We start from the raw sequence: 14,758 nt of genomic DNA, 5'->3' as shown, positions 1-14,758 counted from the left end.
GCAAAATCAAAATTACATTAATTTTTACTGTGTAAATTACAATTTAATCTAATTTATATTATCAAGGTATAACGGTCATACTTTTTATCAAAAAAAAAAAAAAAAACATATATGGGTTACACTTATTCAATGGCACCTCTATGTTTTTTTTTTTTAAGAGTACCATACCCACTAAAATCTTAAACACTCGCAATTTAATTGTTTTAATCATCATCATTAATATTAGTCATCACTCTTTAATTTCCATCCTCGATTACCGTCACTCTTCCATTCTGCTTTCTCATCCCAATTCTCTTTCTCTCTGTATATACAACCATATTTCAACTTCTCCTTTTCTCTCTATCTCTTTCTCTAGCTAAAAGAACCACACTTTGAAACAGTGGCCTAAAACCCAGTTACAGTTCTAGTCACTGCATGGTGGGCCCGTTAGGCTAATTTCCCAAACATATTAGTTTTTTTTTTTTTTTGGAAAGGTTTTTTTTTTTTTGAGAAATAATCACAATATGCTTTTAACCCCACAACTTAATATCTTTCCCCCCTAAACCTCCAAACACTTTGTACATAGAGTACGTGGTGCCAATTCAACTATAAGACTTTTGGCAAAGGTTGATTTTGAAACATTTTTGTTATGTGATGACTTTTGGAACTCAAGTCTCTAGAAACTTTAAAAATATATATCATTTTATGATTTTCTTTGTGAAACTTGAGTACTCGAGTTTAAAAAGTGGTCACATTAGAAAAATATTTCAAAATTGGGCACATAACTAATATGTTTGGGAAATTTGCCTAACAGGCACCAAAAAAAAACCCTGCATGGCACAACTTATCATTCTTTTCTTATTACGTGACTTTATTCTCAGTATTTTCTCTCTTTTTTTCTTTTCTTTTTTGGAAGCTTAGAAAGTGCAGGAAAATGACACAACGTGATTGTCAATAATGAGGAAAGGAAAGTAAAAGCCTCCTCTAAACTAAGTGTAGCACAACCATTTAGCTTAATCGAGGTGCTTTGATGAAAGTGAATTTTGCATTCATGGGAACTTTTATATCTTAATTCTATATTCTTATCTTTTTCCTTAGTTCGATTGTAAACAAAAAGAAGGATATGTTCTTTTCTTTGGATTGGGGAGAACTCTTTTACTTTTGCATCTCTTATGCTGGTATGCAATTTTCTTTAGCATCTGAAAAGCTTTGTTGTACGGACCTTTAATATCATTCATATACATATGCATGATGCAAGTTAGGCTTGCTTTGTGAAGAAATCCAGATGGAACTGATTATTGATCTGTCTGTGTTTAGGAAAATTAAGTATCTTGAATTGCTTCACAAGGGTCACATTGTTTTGGTTTATATTGCTTTGTTTTGGAGGATTATTAGATACATTTGCAGCTTCCTTAAGAAAGAGAAGGAACCAATGAAAGTGTTGGTCAAGGGTGCTACAGGCATGCATGCTAGCTCAATCTGATATCCTATTTGGTTTATCTTGGTCCTTGCTAGAAATATTTGATTGGCCTGTTATATTATTATATCCCCAACATCAATATAGCTGAATCTCGAAATTTTCAGTTTTCTGATTTTTTTTTTTTTTTTTGGCTGAATTTCTGAACCAGTCATCTAAATTTTCATTCAAATTAACAAAAATGATTGTTCCAAATGTCAAACATCAAAATTTCCAATTTTGCATAATTGCTTAATTTAAATTTTCTTGTATGCTTGTGGATACTAGTCGTTTTCTGGTTTCTTCTTTTGGCATCTTTAGCTCATACAAATTCCATTTCCTATTTCCTAACAATTTAAGTTTTTAGGAAAAGTGGCAATTTATCAAGTTTTCTTTCATGGGAGTGAAGGTCAAATCGATCCCAATTGCTGCGAAGTTCAATTTTCATTCAAATTTGTCCAAGTTTTCATGATTTTTGTCTCAATTGTTGTTAAAAGTTATCTGAACAGAGTATTTTAATTGTTTCATCTTCAAATTTATCCTTTACTTCACTTGAAAACCATATATGTTTTCTATTTGGTTCATGACTTCCTGCAATCCTGTTCTGTTATATAATTCTTCAATGAAACTGTTCAAATCTGTGGCTTTCTTTGAAAATGAGTATAAATGCCATTTCTGTAAATTATCCAAAGAAATCCTAAAAACTGTGGTAAATCATTATTATCTTATACATTGTGCTCTTCCAAATAGTTGGAAAAGAATGATAATTGAAAGAAAAGCTTGATTAATATCTGTTAGATAAAAAACATAATATCAATACGACTGTTGTTACATGTCAAGGAGCAAGCTAATTTTATTTTCAATTATATAAGTTGGTGATTTCTTTCTTCTAGACATGATAAAAGTTTGTGTATCTGTAGCTCAAAATTTTGTTTTTGCTCAACAGGGCAAATAGGTTATGCCATTGTTCCAATGATTGCAAGGGGAATCATGCTGGGCCCTGATCAGCCTGTGATTCTGCACTTGCTTGATATTGAACAGAAAATTGATGACTTGAATTTGCTAAGAATGGAATTGCTTGGTTCTGCCTTTCCTCTTTTAAAACGTATGTCTCTTATCTGTGAGAGCTAAACTGAGGTAGATAGAATTATTCTTTCCCTTGAGGTTTCTTAAATCTTGTCATGAATATGTTTCAACAGAAGTTGTTGCTACCATCGACAACGTTGAAGCTTGTAAAGATGTCAATATTGCTATTATGATTGCTGGATACTCACGAAAGGATGGTTTAGACACCAAGGATTTGATGTCAAAAAATGTATCTATTTACAAGGATGTAGCTTCGGTCTTGGAGCAGCATGCTGCTGCGGATTGCAAGGTAAGAAACCCCATAAATGTGCTTCAATGTTTAGGTATAAGATTCTTGGGACACCCATCTCTGACAATGGTTTGATTTATATTTTTTGCTGAATGACACTGGTTTAGAATCTTATTTGTTCACATTACATAGATTTGAATTATTTGCATCTGTAGCTCCATTTACTTTAAAAGTCATGAAATCGGATGTTCAAGATGTTTTGAAGTAAAAATACTTTCTATTCCTTGTAGGTGGGATGGCACTTATCCATGCACAAAGTGCTTGAGAGTTTAGGGAAGGGGTTTGAGTTGCAAGATCAGCATCATATTAATGCATATATTTTTTACCATCTAAAAAAAAAACTTACTTCTTTTTCCAAAAAAAAAATAAGAGATTGGTTTCAAAATGAGTCTGTTAGATCATTGTGTTTATATATGAAGGTGCAAGAAAAAATTAGCAATATTATCATTATATGTGGACACATATTGTTAGCAGGAAACTTTCCAGTTATGATGATGAAAATAAAGTCCTTGGCATCAACGTTTGAAAAGAAGGGCATGGGTCCAACAACCAATGTGTTGGGAATAAAAGTTATAATGAATAAAGATGAAAAACTCTTATATCAAGATTAGGAAAATTACTTGGAGAAAGGTGCTCAAATGATTTAACATGGATGATTCCAAATTGCATCTGTCAATAAAAGAACTATCCAACTAAATGACAATCCAATTGTGCCTTTTTGAGTTTGTTTCCAACTTATTTATAATTAAATCAAGTGAAACCAAATTTCTAAATGTTGATGCCTTTTCATTGCTTTTATTATGCAGGTGCTAGTTGTTACCAACCCAGCAAACACCAATGCACTCATCTTGAAAGATTTTGCTCCTTCAATTCCAGAGAAAAACATCACGTGTCTAACACGACTTGATCATAACATAGCATTAAGCCTAATAGCTGAGAAGGTAAAGGTTCCTGTTAGCGATGTCAAGAACGTAATCATATGGGGCAATCACGATGCAAAACAATATCCAGACATCAATCATGCAACTGTCACCATAAAAAATGAAGAGAAACCTGTTAAAGAATGCATTTCTGACGATCATTGGTAGGTTAAGATATCCAACATGTTTACTTATTGCCACTTCACATGTTTAAATTATTAGCAGACATAGGTTGATAAACTACCTTTTTGACTTTCTAAGTGGGAGGTACAGCAGACATAGGGGTCAGAACTCAGGCCATTTACTCTAATGCTATAATAAACTAGCACTTTATCCCAAAAATTTAAAATATTAGAAAATGATGAATTTAATTATTTAACCATTATTCTAACACAGCTGATTGCTAATTCTTATTAACATTCATAATTTTGGTAATTGTAGGAATCCTTCTCCTGTTTAAAGTCTTTGGTTGTATTTGATATGCATTTGCGCCTATTCATCTCTGCAGTATGTTCAAAAAATAAACTGTTGCATCTTCGTGGGCTACGATAGCCAAAGAAAATGTTAAAGATGCTGTGACCTTACAATCGTTGTTACACCTTGAAGAATGTGAAATTTGGTGAAGCATCTTCGTGGTGGTAAAAAGAGATTGCATCATTGCCAATCTTAAGGGAGACGAAAGATAAAATGATTCAGAGGATGGGGGGAGCAATCAGAGAAAGATCAGTTTACAGAAACTGATACGAAAACTTTTTGAAGATGAAGGTGAGCCACAGTCTAGAGAAGTTACTCAAAGTCCTTGGCAAACAAGCGTACAACCACAGGATACTAGAGGAGGATTGATCTAGAATAGAAAAGGAAGAAATCCCATAAATACGAAGGTTGACAATGTAACAAAAACTTTATTCCAAGCGTGCAAATGCAGCAATTGCAGAGGATAACAACATAAAAGAGCTGTCAACATATGAAGAAGCATCTCAAAGTGAAGAATGTATAAAAGCAATGGAAGAAAAAATTCACATACTAAAGAAGGATCAAACTTGAGACATTGTGGTAAAGCCCAAGGATGTGAAACTCATTCTTGCAAATGGGCGTTAAAGGTAAAGACTCATGCATATGGATTGGTAGGGGGATACAAGGCTCAACTCATAGTTTGAGGATTCTCTCGATAATATGGGCTAGACTATAATGAAATGTTTAGCCCAGTTGCAAAGACAACCATTGTACGTGTCGTGTTAGCACTTAACAAGTAAATCTTGGAAGCTATGGCAGACGGATGTAAAGAATGCTTGCCTGCATGGAATATTGGATTGAGAAATAAAATTAAGTAACCAAAAGGATTTGAGAGCAAAGTCCAACCAAACTATGTACGTAAGTTAAGAAAAGCTCTTTACGGATTTAACGAGTGCTAAAGGCATGGTATGGTAAGATTGCAGAAGTCTAATTTAGAAGTTTATCTTTGGGTACTTCTATCACTTGTTGCTCCCTTTTACTCCGTACCCTCTTCAAGAGAAGTAGAGATTGATCATCTATGAAGACAAAAAGTGCCCCAGGGAAATTATGGTTCTCCTTAAGTTATCATTCATATTTTAGGCAATAATCTATCAACTAGTTTGTACATGTTAGAATTATGGTTAAACAATTAAACTCAGCATTTCTTAATAGCTTAAACTTTTAATAAAATTGGTAATTTATCCAAGTATCAAAACAAATGGTTAGGAGTTCGGACACTATCACCACTTTACATTCTGTTTAAACAGTCAAAACTTGTGCCCAAGGATCCCAATCTTTTTTTATACTTGACCTGGTCTTGAACCCTGTTAGGACCTAGATTTAACATTGAAGAGTTATTAAACTCCAATGTTTTAGGTTGAAGTAGGGTACAGTAGTTTCCATGTTGAAATTTTAGGTTGCAACCCTTTGCAGGGTGATGTTGACAAGCTTCACATCTCTATGCATCCTTGTCTTCTCTTTACTTCGCTTCACTCCCAATAAGTCTCCATTTTTTTTCGTTTGTCATAGGTTAAAAACCGAGTTCATCACCAATGTGCAGCAGCGTGGCGCAGCCTTTAACAGATCTCAGAAAGCAAAAAAATGTGCACTGTCTTGTGCAAGTGCAGCTTGTGATCATATACATGATTGGGTTTATGGTACTCCCAAGGTTGATTCTCCTTCATCTCAAATAGCATTTGATCATGCAGAATTTATTTGCTTTTATATTCTGTTTTTTATTTTTTTATTTTATTAGTTATTAACTTTTGAAATTTTCCCTTTGTCTTTGGAATTCAGGGAAAATGGGTTTCCATGGGAGTGTATTCTGATGGTTCTTATGGGATCCCAAAGGATATTATTTACTCTTTTCCTGTTAAATGTGAGAAAGGGAAATGGTCAATTGTGCAGGGTAAGTTCTGTGGCTTCTATATGTTGTAAATGTTGCATCTTCTTTCCTTGAGAGTAGAACTTTCACTTCCAATGTTTCAGAAGCTAGAAATCACTATAACCTGCGGAGGAATATATGTTGTTTGTCAATTATTTCTTAGATCTAAGTAATGGTTTAATTTTAGCAAACGTACGTAGTTGTTGAAGAGAGAAGGATATATTTTTTGAATACTATGGACTAAAACAATGAATGCACAGAGCTCAGCGCTCCCAATCACCAATGAGCAATCGATGATGACTAAAACGAGGCTAAGTATTATAATTGAAGATTCATGAACGAGTATTTATAACTATGAGAACCTACTGCACTTTTGTGTCAACATTTTTTATTCCAAAATGTTTGTGAAATGGTCCAGATTTTATGTTATTACTTGCTTCAGTGCCTCAATGTTGTCAAGGAGCCTTATAGCTCAACTAGCATTTTTTGGTGTTTTCAATTGAAACATTCAGGGTTCAAATTCCTTCTCCCCTATTATAACTATCAAATCATTAAAAAGAAAAAAAAGTGCATTCAATGTTTGGAACTTATTTATGCAATGGCAGGGCTCACAATCGATGCACTTACAAGGGAAAAGATGGATGTAGCAGCAAAAGATCTCAAGGAAGAAATATCAATGGCCAAGTCATGCCTGGACTAAGAATGAACCCATCTTTTCTTGGAGAATAATGAAGAAGACTCAATAAATACATGAAAAAAAAAAAAAAAGGAGTTCCAATTTCCATTCTTAATTTTTGTACAGCTTTTATCTGTCAGTTACTAGCTTTGAAAAAATGGCATAACAGGATGTGTCGTCGTGATTTTATTTATTTAAAAGTCGCAGACTCACGCAATGTGTAGAAATATATAATTACTAGCCGCGAACCCGCGCTTTGCAGGTGATAATTATTTTATAGTGGTTTTATTATTTTTTTTTTTACAATTTAAACTAATTTAATAAAGAGTAAAGTATTTCGTAATCATATTTTTATTTATTATAAGAACAATCATAAATATAAATTTTGTCGTACCAAAATGAAAACAATACAATTTTTCTCAAAAATTCAAAAGGCAAGTTAACGAAAATATTCATTTTTTAATTAAAGTTATTTATAACATTTTGTGAATCATTAAAAAGAATATAAAATTTGAAAATTATTCTTTTAGTTTTAAACAAACTTTCTCAAACCTTATTTTTTTTGCCTACAATCTAAAACACTGAAAAATGTAACTAAGAAAATTAATAAAACTTAACAATGATTAATTGGGCCAATTAGGGAAAAAATTTGTTATAATTTCATCCACCCAAAACATATTATCAAATAAACAATTATTAGCAAGATCTAAGAATTAAATTTCTATATATGCATTGTTATAAAATAATAGTAATGATTAAAATAAAATTGCAAAAGCTAAAATTTGCTATCCATCCGATTATTTTGTTTGGTTAACCTTTACTTTTCTCTAAATAAATGGCATTATAGTGTACTTCTAATACAACTATTAAGAGTACTTTCTCCACACCACCGCGCACCCTTAGTGTAGTAGTCACTCTACAAGTATAAATACTTGTGGGGTGTGGGGGCAAGGGTCAGGGTTCAAGTCTCTAGAAGGGAGCTTCACACATATATACACTTAGACTAGGCTAGAGTAGAAATTTTATCTTGTGTCCCAAAAAAAAAGTACTTTCTCCACCACAAAGGACTAAAGAATAAACAAAAATTTGTAAAGTCTCATAGTTTAACATCTAAATTGAGCACTATAAAAAATCATGCTATGTAATAGAAGAAATATCAATTTACAACAAATAACAAATTATCCAAATTATGTTATGTAATAGAATAATATTGTATTTTTATATGCTATATTTAATTATTTATAACGCAATAGAATAACATTTAACAATCAAAGAGAACAAAAAAAAATTTAAAAACAAAACTAAATCGTATTAACCCAAAGTAGAGTTTTAAAGAATATAAAAAAATTATCAACCTAGAGCAAATATGCAAGAAAAATAAAAAAATCCACCAAAATTTTGAGAGAGAGAGAGAGAGAGAAACAACCTTTTTGTTGTGAGGGAAAATTATGTATAGATTGGAAGAGGTAGCGACAAATTTATAGTAAAAGAGTGTGAATAAGAAAAGACAAAAATAAAGGAAGATGAGGAGAAAGAGAAAAAATGATATTAATTTAAAAAGTAGTGGGGAGATGAAAAGGTAAGGGAGAGAGAAAGGTTGGAGAAGTATAAATATTTAAAAAATAAATAAATGTTAAAAACAATTATAGGAAAATTGGAAAAACGAAAAAGAAAAAAAAAGGATAATGACGTGGAAGTTGATGTAGCTCAATTGGAGCATAGTAACAATAAATGCTACACCTCAGTTTTTAGAAATATATAGATTTTGAAATGTGGTATAGTGTATAATTTATTCTCTAAATTTTATTGTAAATAATTTGTTCTCCCTAAAAATTAAACAATTTCTAAAAGTAATTTCTATCTCTCTATTTTTACAAATATATGGTTTTATTATTTTTTGTGTTTTTTATTGATATTGTTCATTTTTGAAGTGGTCTATATTTTTCTAATTATTATTATTATACATTATATTTTTCTAATTTATTTTGGTACAATCAAAATTTTGAAGTTTTAAATTTATCATTCTCTTAAAGAGATTATCATGATAATCAAAACTTATCACATAATTACAACTAAGATTACTTAAATAATTTATAGGCACAATTAAATATATAGACAAGAAGATTGTGTTTTGATATAAACTAAAATTCTCACTTCCAAACTAATAATTAACTCAAACAAAAATCAATCCAAAACTATAGAGGTAGAAAGAGGACTTGTGATGAGGAACTCAAAAAATATAATACCAAAATGTATCAACCTAAAGTAGAGATGTTAACTAACATAAAAAAAATCATCAACCTAAAGTAGAGAGAGAGAGAGAGAGAGAGAGAGAGAGAGAGAGAGAGAGAGCATAATGGGCCGAATGGACCAAATTGGACAGAATGGACAGAATTGAACTAAATTGGACCAAATGGACAAAAGCAGACCAAATGGATCGAGTGGATTGAATTAGACCGAATGGACTGAAGTGGACTAAAATGGACCCAATGGACTGAAATACTACACTACAATGATGTGGCTCAATAGGAACGTATAAATACTATACTTCAACTTTTAAATACTATACATAGGTCCAGTTAACAGATGTCATTAAGCCATTTGTTAATATATCATTTTAGGAGTTTTGATACCAAAGAGAGAGAGAGATTTATTTTTCATGTATTTGCAAACTTGAAGACAACTTCACCAAACACCTTCCCAATAATTAAAATTGTCACCAATCATATGTTTTCATTCACTTCAATATTGTAGGACCCTTTTTTTTAAAAAAGGTTCCTTAAGCCTAAGCCCAATACAATCCTGTGGGTTTGTTAAAGGGTTGGAGGAGTTGTGAGATACTAAGGGAGGGAATTGAGCTCGGTCCCACTATGGCCAATTAGGTAGTTCTAACAAACCAATATGTGCACAAGTAGGTCCAAGAAATGCAACAATATAGATATACCCTAGATTGAAGTACAGCCCCCAAGTAATACTACAAATAAGGGGCACTATTTTTCTGGGAACTTGACCTAAGTTCTATACTCTCTCTATTATTGCCAATTTTCTCCCTTGCTCTTTGCTTTTCTTTCTTTTACTATTTCTCTTTTTCGTACTCTGCTTTTTTCTTGTTCCTCTTCTACGGTCAATTCCTCCCCTTTTATGCTAATCTTGGTTGGCCTAAAATTACTATTTTCTCCCTTCTTCTTAATCTTATCGTTTTCCCTTGGACCAAGGCCCTGTGTGCTTTTTTTCTCATCTTTGTTCTTGTTTCGTTTTCCTAGGAACCCATGTCTAAAAGTATTTTGATTGCTTTCCTTTCATGGAAGTTAACTTTCCTGGGCAATCCAAGTGTCAACCAAGGTCAACAAAAGGGGTTTCTGCTAAAGACTGAGAGAGGGGCATTTCAAAGGTTCCTTTGGGTTGATGGTGACTTCTCATATTGAGTTTCTTTCCTGGAAGTGGTGAAGATGCCCCTTTGAGATGGGTGAGCTTATAAAGCACCCAAGCATCTTTCTTTCTCCATCATTCTCCCTTTGGCCAAGGTCCTTCAAATTTCTCCCTTATGGCCTACTTGGTTTTTTATAGGCCAAAAACGTATTTAACCCCTTGTGATAGATTAAGTTGATTAATTAGCTAAGTTATTAATTAATCAAATTAACATGCAAAGCGCGTGGTAGCACAAACAAATCACCAATTAAACTAAGTATGCAGCAGAAATTAAATGACACGGTGATTTGTTTACGAATGGGGAAAACCTACATGGCAAAAATCCCACTGGGTGATTTTAAGGTCACCACTCCCGAAATTCCCCTATTATCACAACAAGCGGTTACAAGTAAAGGAATCTCAAGTACCTTACCAACCTACAGTTGAACCCTTACCCCAATACCTAATTAGACTTGTTCTATAGTGACAATTTCTCCTTTCAATGCACGACTCCCAAGTACGTGACTAACCAATTGCGCGGATCCCAGTACGCGACTTCAATCACCAACTAGAGAAGATTGTTGGCTACAAAGTTCTTTAATTCATCCACACGATGAAGATCAAGAAGATGCTTGGTTACAAAACCCTATTGTGCACATTACACAGCAACTTCTTCACAAGAGAGATGAACTAGGGCAAGAACTTTGTCTCTAGTCACAACTTGCTTGAACAAGGATTTTTCAATACTTGTGCAACTTATGAATACTTTGACGGCCCTTAAAATAATTATTTTATATGTCTAGGGTTAGGAGAAAAGAATGCCAAAAGACACATCCATGGATTCCAAGAAAATCATATCAGAATTCTAAAATTCATAATTCTCGATAGATAGAAGCTGTTGAGCACTTGTCGAGAAGCTGTCGAGTCTCGGGACTGGAACAGCTCTTTAAACCTTGACACATGCTAATTGTCGAGATAGCTGTCGAGTTTTAATGAACTTGTACTTTTCAGCTTGTTTCTTGGATAGACTTGATGACTTCAACACTTGATCTTGAAACACAGTTTCTTAAAGCATAAAACTCATCCTAAATCTACCCAATTACAAGTAAAGTGCGTTTTGTCAAACGATTAGCCAATTACATAAAAGAATGACATATGTTCTAAACAAGTGAAACACATATGTCCTAACAGTTTTCACCCCAAGCCCCAAGGTTTGTTGGGATCATTTGTCATTTTCAATCATTTTCTTTTTGGGGACTTGGTCTTTCATGGCCCTTTCCCTAGTGAACCCCTTTTGGGCTCCCTTATTTACTAGGTAGGTCTCATTTCAAGGACCTCTTCACTTGCACCCCTTTATAGGGTCATTTGCACCTTATTTTCAAGGTCATTTCTCTTCTTTCTTTCATTATTGGACTTTGGCCCCATTTTACTTAACTCTCCTGCCTATTTTGTAAAAGCATTTCCATGAGTCATGGGTCTTTCATATCCATGCAAGGCCCATGGTCTATTTCCTTGGGCTGGATGAGAGGCGGAGCTAGGGAGGGGCCATGGCCCCCTGACTTTTGAAAATTTCCAATAGTGGCAAAAAAATTATAAATAATCCAAAAATATACAAAAAGAAATTGACTTCCTAGCCCCCCTCCCCCCCGAGAATAAGATTTTGTGGGAAATAAATACTAGATTATTACTCCTAAATTTCAACTTTTAAAACTGATTTAGAAAAAACTCAAGAAAATTTTGAAAAAAATTTTCCAAAAAAAATGCAATTTGACCAACGTTTTTAGCCCATAACCTCTCTAAATACAAATAAAGAGATAACTTTAAAAAATTTCATATAAAAAATCCCTTCAAAATCCAAATACTCATAAGAAAATCCTTACATACCTCTCATAGCTACTGTTTACTAGAGAGAGAGAGAGAGAGAGAAAAAAAAAAAAAAAAAAAACCCTACACCTACACCTCATGTCGTTAGTTCAATTCTGCCAATGTTCCTTGCAGCCCGATGAGCTCCAATCAATGACCGGCAATCTGCAAATGAGGATGCGAATCTAGCCTCCGCTAGGCTCCTTTGGTATCTCTTCTATGTGTTTGTGTTATATGTTTTACTTTAAAACTATAGTAGTTTCCAACATCTTCTTTTCTTTGATTAAAAGCATCTGATTGTCTACAACTTGCTTGCACTAGTAACTTAGATTATTTTATTTTATTTTATATTAAATTATTCTATTTTATTTTATATCCTGATATGATAACAGTGGTTTTTCATATATATAATAATATTAAAAGTCTTGGGATACAATTTTTGTGTTATAGTTTTTGTTACGTCTCTAAATTTATCAATTGTGAATACTATAGAAAATGTAGTTAATTCATGTAAAAGTGACGATCCATCACTTATTGTCAACTACTTCATCAAGTTGTGGCAAATGTTTTAGTAGTACAAAATCTTTATTTATATATCACAATAGTTTAATGTGTAAACAATAAAGATATTGAGATAAATTGTTTGATAATATACACTGTACTCTTTAATAAAAAAAAATTAAAAAGATATATAGAATGCGTTTGGATCCAACTTATTATGGCTGCGTTTTGCTTATTTACGTTTTCTCCTCTTTTTTTTTCGTTTCTGCTACTGGGGGGACAAAACGCGTAGTGCGCGTACTATTCATATATTTTTTCAGCAATTTTTTATTAAAAATAGGTCCCGCAGTACTATTCACACATTTTTGCTACACTATTTTCAGTTTTCAACAATAAATTCTATTCAAACGGACCCATACTCAGATTAAAATTTAATATTTATGTTTTCAAAGTATTAATAATAATTTATAAGAAAATTTTAATAACATGAAAGATCGCTAAGAAATTAATTTAAAATTAATTATTACTAATTTGGAACTATGAAAGAATGTAGGATACAACTTTATATAGTTAAGGGTTAGACAAGTGAGCTTTATTATAATTAGCTTGGCCCCCCTAGCAAAAATTCCTAACTCCACCACTGGCTAGATTTGTTCCCTTAATTTTTTGGGTATCAACAAAGTTTATATCAATTGCTTCCAAGGTCCTTAATATAAAAATAGTAACTTGAAGATGGCTTCACCAAGCACCTTCCCAATAATTAATTTTGTCACTAATCCTATGTTTTCATTCATTTTTTAATCAGTCATTTAAAGTTTATATTAATTGCTTCCAAAGTCCTTAGTATAAAAACAGTACATCATATTAGGACGTACTTCATTGCCATTGGTAGTTGATCATTAATGTCATGCCCCGAACTCCTAGGGGTCCAAAGCATGAGAAAGACGTCTCCAAGTACCTGTAGATTTTTTTCCTTTTTTTGACAATTCAATCCACATAAATCATATCAAGTATCAACATCAAGAATTATCATGATAATTTCATTAAATATACTTTCAAAGTAAGTCAGAGCTCTAAACATTAATTACAAAACCATTGGTCACAAAAGAATAGAGGTCTAAATAAATAATTACATATCAACAGATTGTCCCATCAGTGGGAATAAAGTCACAACCACTATAACATACAAAAGAATGAGTCAAGCCTATTCAAATATGTACATCATCTAATGTCTCAATTACAAAAGTTCAGCCTCCATCAGTAATTAGTCTAACTACTGTTAGCCACTAAAAAAACAAAAGCTGTCTCAAAAAATTGTTGTCTACTCTGAAAAGTTTATAAAAATAATTGAATGAGACAGAGCCCAGTAAGCAGCATAATTAATGGAGATGGAGGAAATGCAAGTTTCATGATAATGAACAAATTACAGGCATGCTAATATTTGGGAATTTCCATTTGAATTTTGCAAAATAAATTTCCTTAACATCATGACAAGAATGATAGACATATTGTAGCACCAAGCTTCCCAAGTAACTATGAAACCACATATTATTCATTGTGAGCCATAAAATATCCAATACCATTTCAAAACTAGAAAACCTCACCCAAGATGCAACAAGGACCAACAAGGACGGAGTTATCACCCAGACATCATACCGCCACAAACAAGTTAGAGCCCAAACACACTAACATGATATGTACCTCTTTTGGCGTGTGGTCTATTGGCCTTGCCAAGCCTCACCCACACCCTCAAGGATTTACCTATCCCCTCCATGGGTAGCAGGAGATAACACGTCATGTAGTACCTCTTTTGCATGTGGTCTCTTGGCCCTGCCTAGCCTCACGCACACACTCAAGAATTTATCTCTTCCCCCATAGGCTACAGGGAATGACGTGTCACACAGTACCCTTTCGCATGTGATCTTTTGGCCCTATAGGCAGCAGCCTCACCCACAGTGTGAGTCTCCAACTTAGCTTGTTGTCACCAAGACGGGGTAATCACTAACATCATAGCACAAGAGCAAAGCCACATCAAAAGCTCGTAAGTTCAATGTATTCAAAATACATAGTTTACTTCCAAATAGTTTCATAAGGTATTACAACAACCAAATATCCACAATATTCTCAAAAGTATTTCTTGTCAAAAATGTTTTGCATCAATATTTCTCAAATAATACAAGACAAGATAAATAAGCACCTTTAA

The 14,758-nt window shown here is 33.0% G+C and overlaps 1 protein-coding gene across 1 annotated transcript; it reads left to right on the top strand.

The window, feature by feature from the left end:
• Positions 1-1,213: 1,213 nt before the first annotated feature.
• On the top strand, positions 1,214-7,074 carry LOC142617417 (malate dehydrogenase, cytoplasmic-like). The gene is made up of 7 exons (XM_075790289.1): positions 1,214-1,439; positions 2,382-2,540; positions 2,635-2,810; positions 3,617-3,894; positions 5,753-5,891; positions 6,020-6,131; positions 6,713-7,074. The coding sequence occupies exons 1-7, from the start codon at positions 1,265-1,267 to the stop codon at positions 6,805-6,807; spliced, it is 1,134 nt and encodes a 377-aa protein (XP_075646404.1). The 5' UTR covers positions 1,214-1,264; the 3' UTR covers positions 6,808-7,074.
• Positions 7,075-14,758: the final 7,684 nt, after the last annotated feature.

Source organism: Castanea sativa, chromosome 11, assembly GCF_040712315.1.
Source record: "Castanea sativa cultivar Marrone di Chiusa Pesio chromosome 11, ASM4071231v1".
Lineage (NCBI taxonomy): Eukaryota > Viridiplantae > Streptophyta > Magnoliopsida > Fagales > Fagaceae > Castanea > Castanea sativa.
This window is presented reverse-complemented; position numbering and strand designations above follow the sequence as displayed.

Bases quoted from the DNA above. Each gene is read 5' to 3' on its own strand.
- LOC142617417 (XM_075790289.1), top strand. From the start codon at position 1,265: ATGGAACTGATTATTGATCTGTCTGTGTTTAGGAAAATTAAGTATCTT. The intron at 1,440-2,381 runs GCATGCATGCTA...TTTGCTCAACAG, and splicing joins GTTGGTCAAGGGTGCTACAG to GGCAAATAGGTTATGCCATT. The intron at 2,541-2,634 runs GTATGTCTCTTA...ATGTTTCAACAG, and splicing joins TGCCTTTCCTCTTTTAAAAC to AAGTTGTTGCTACCATCGAC.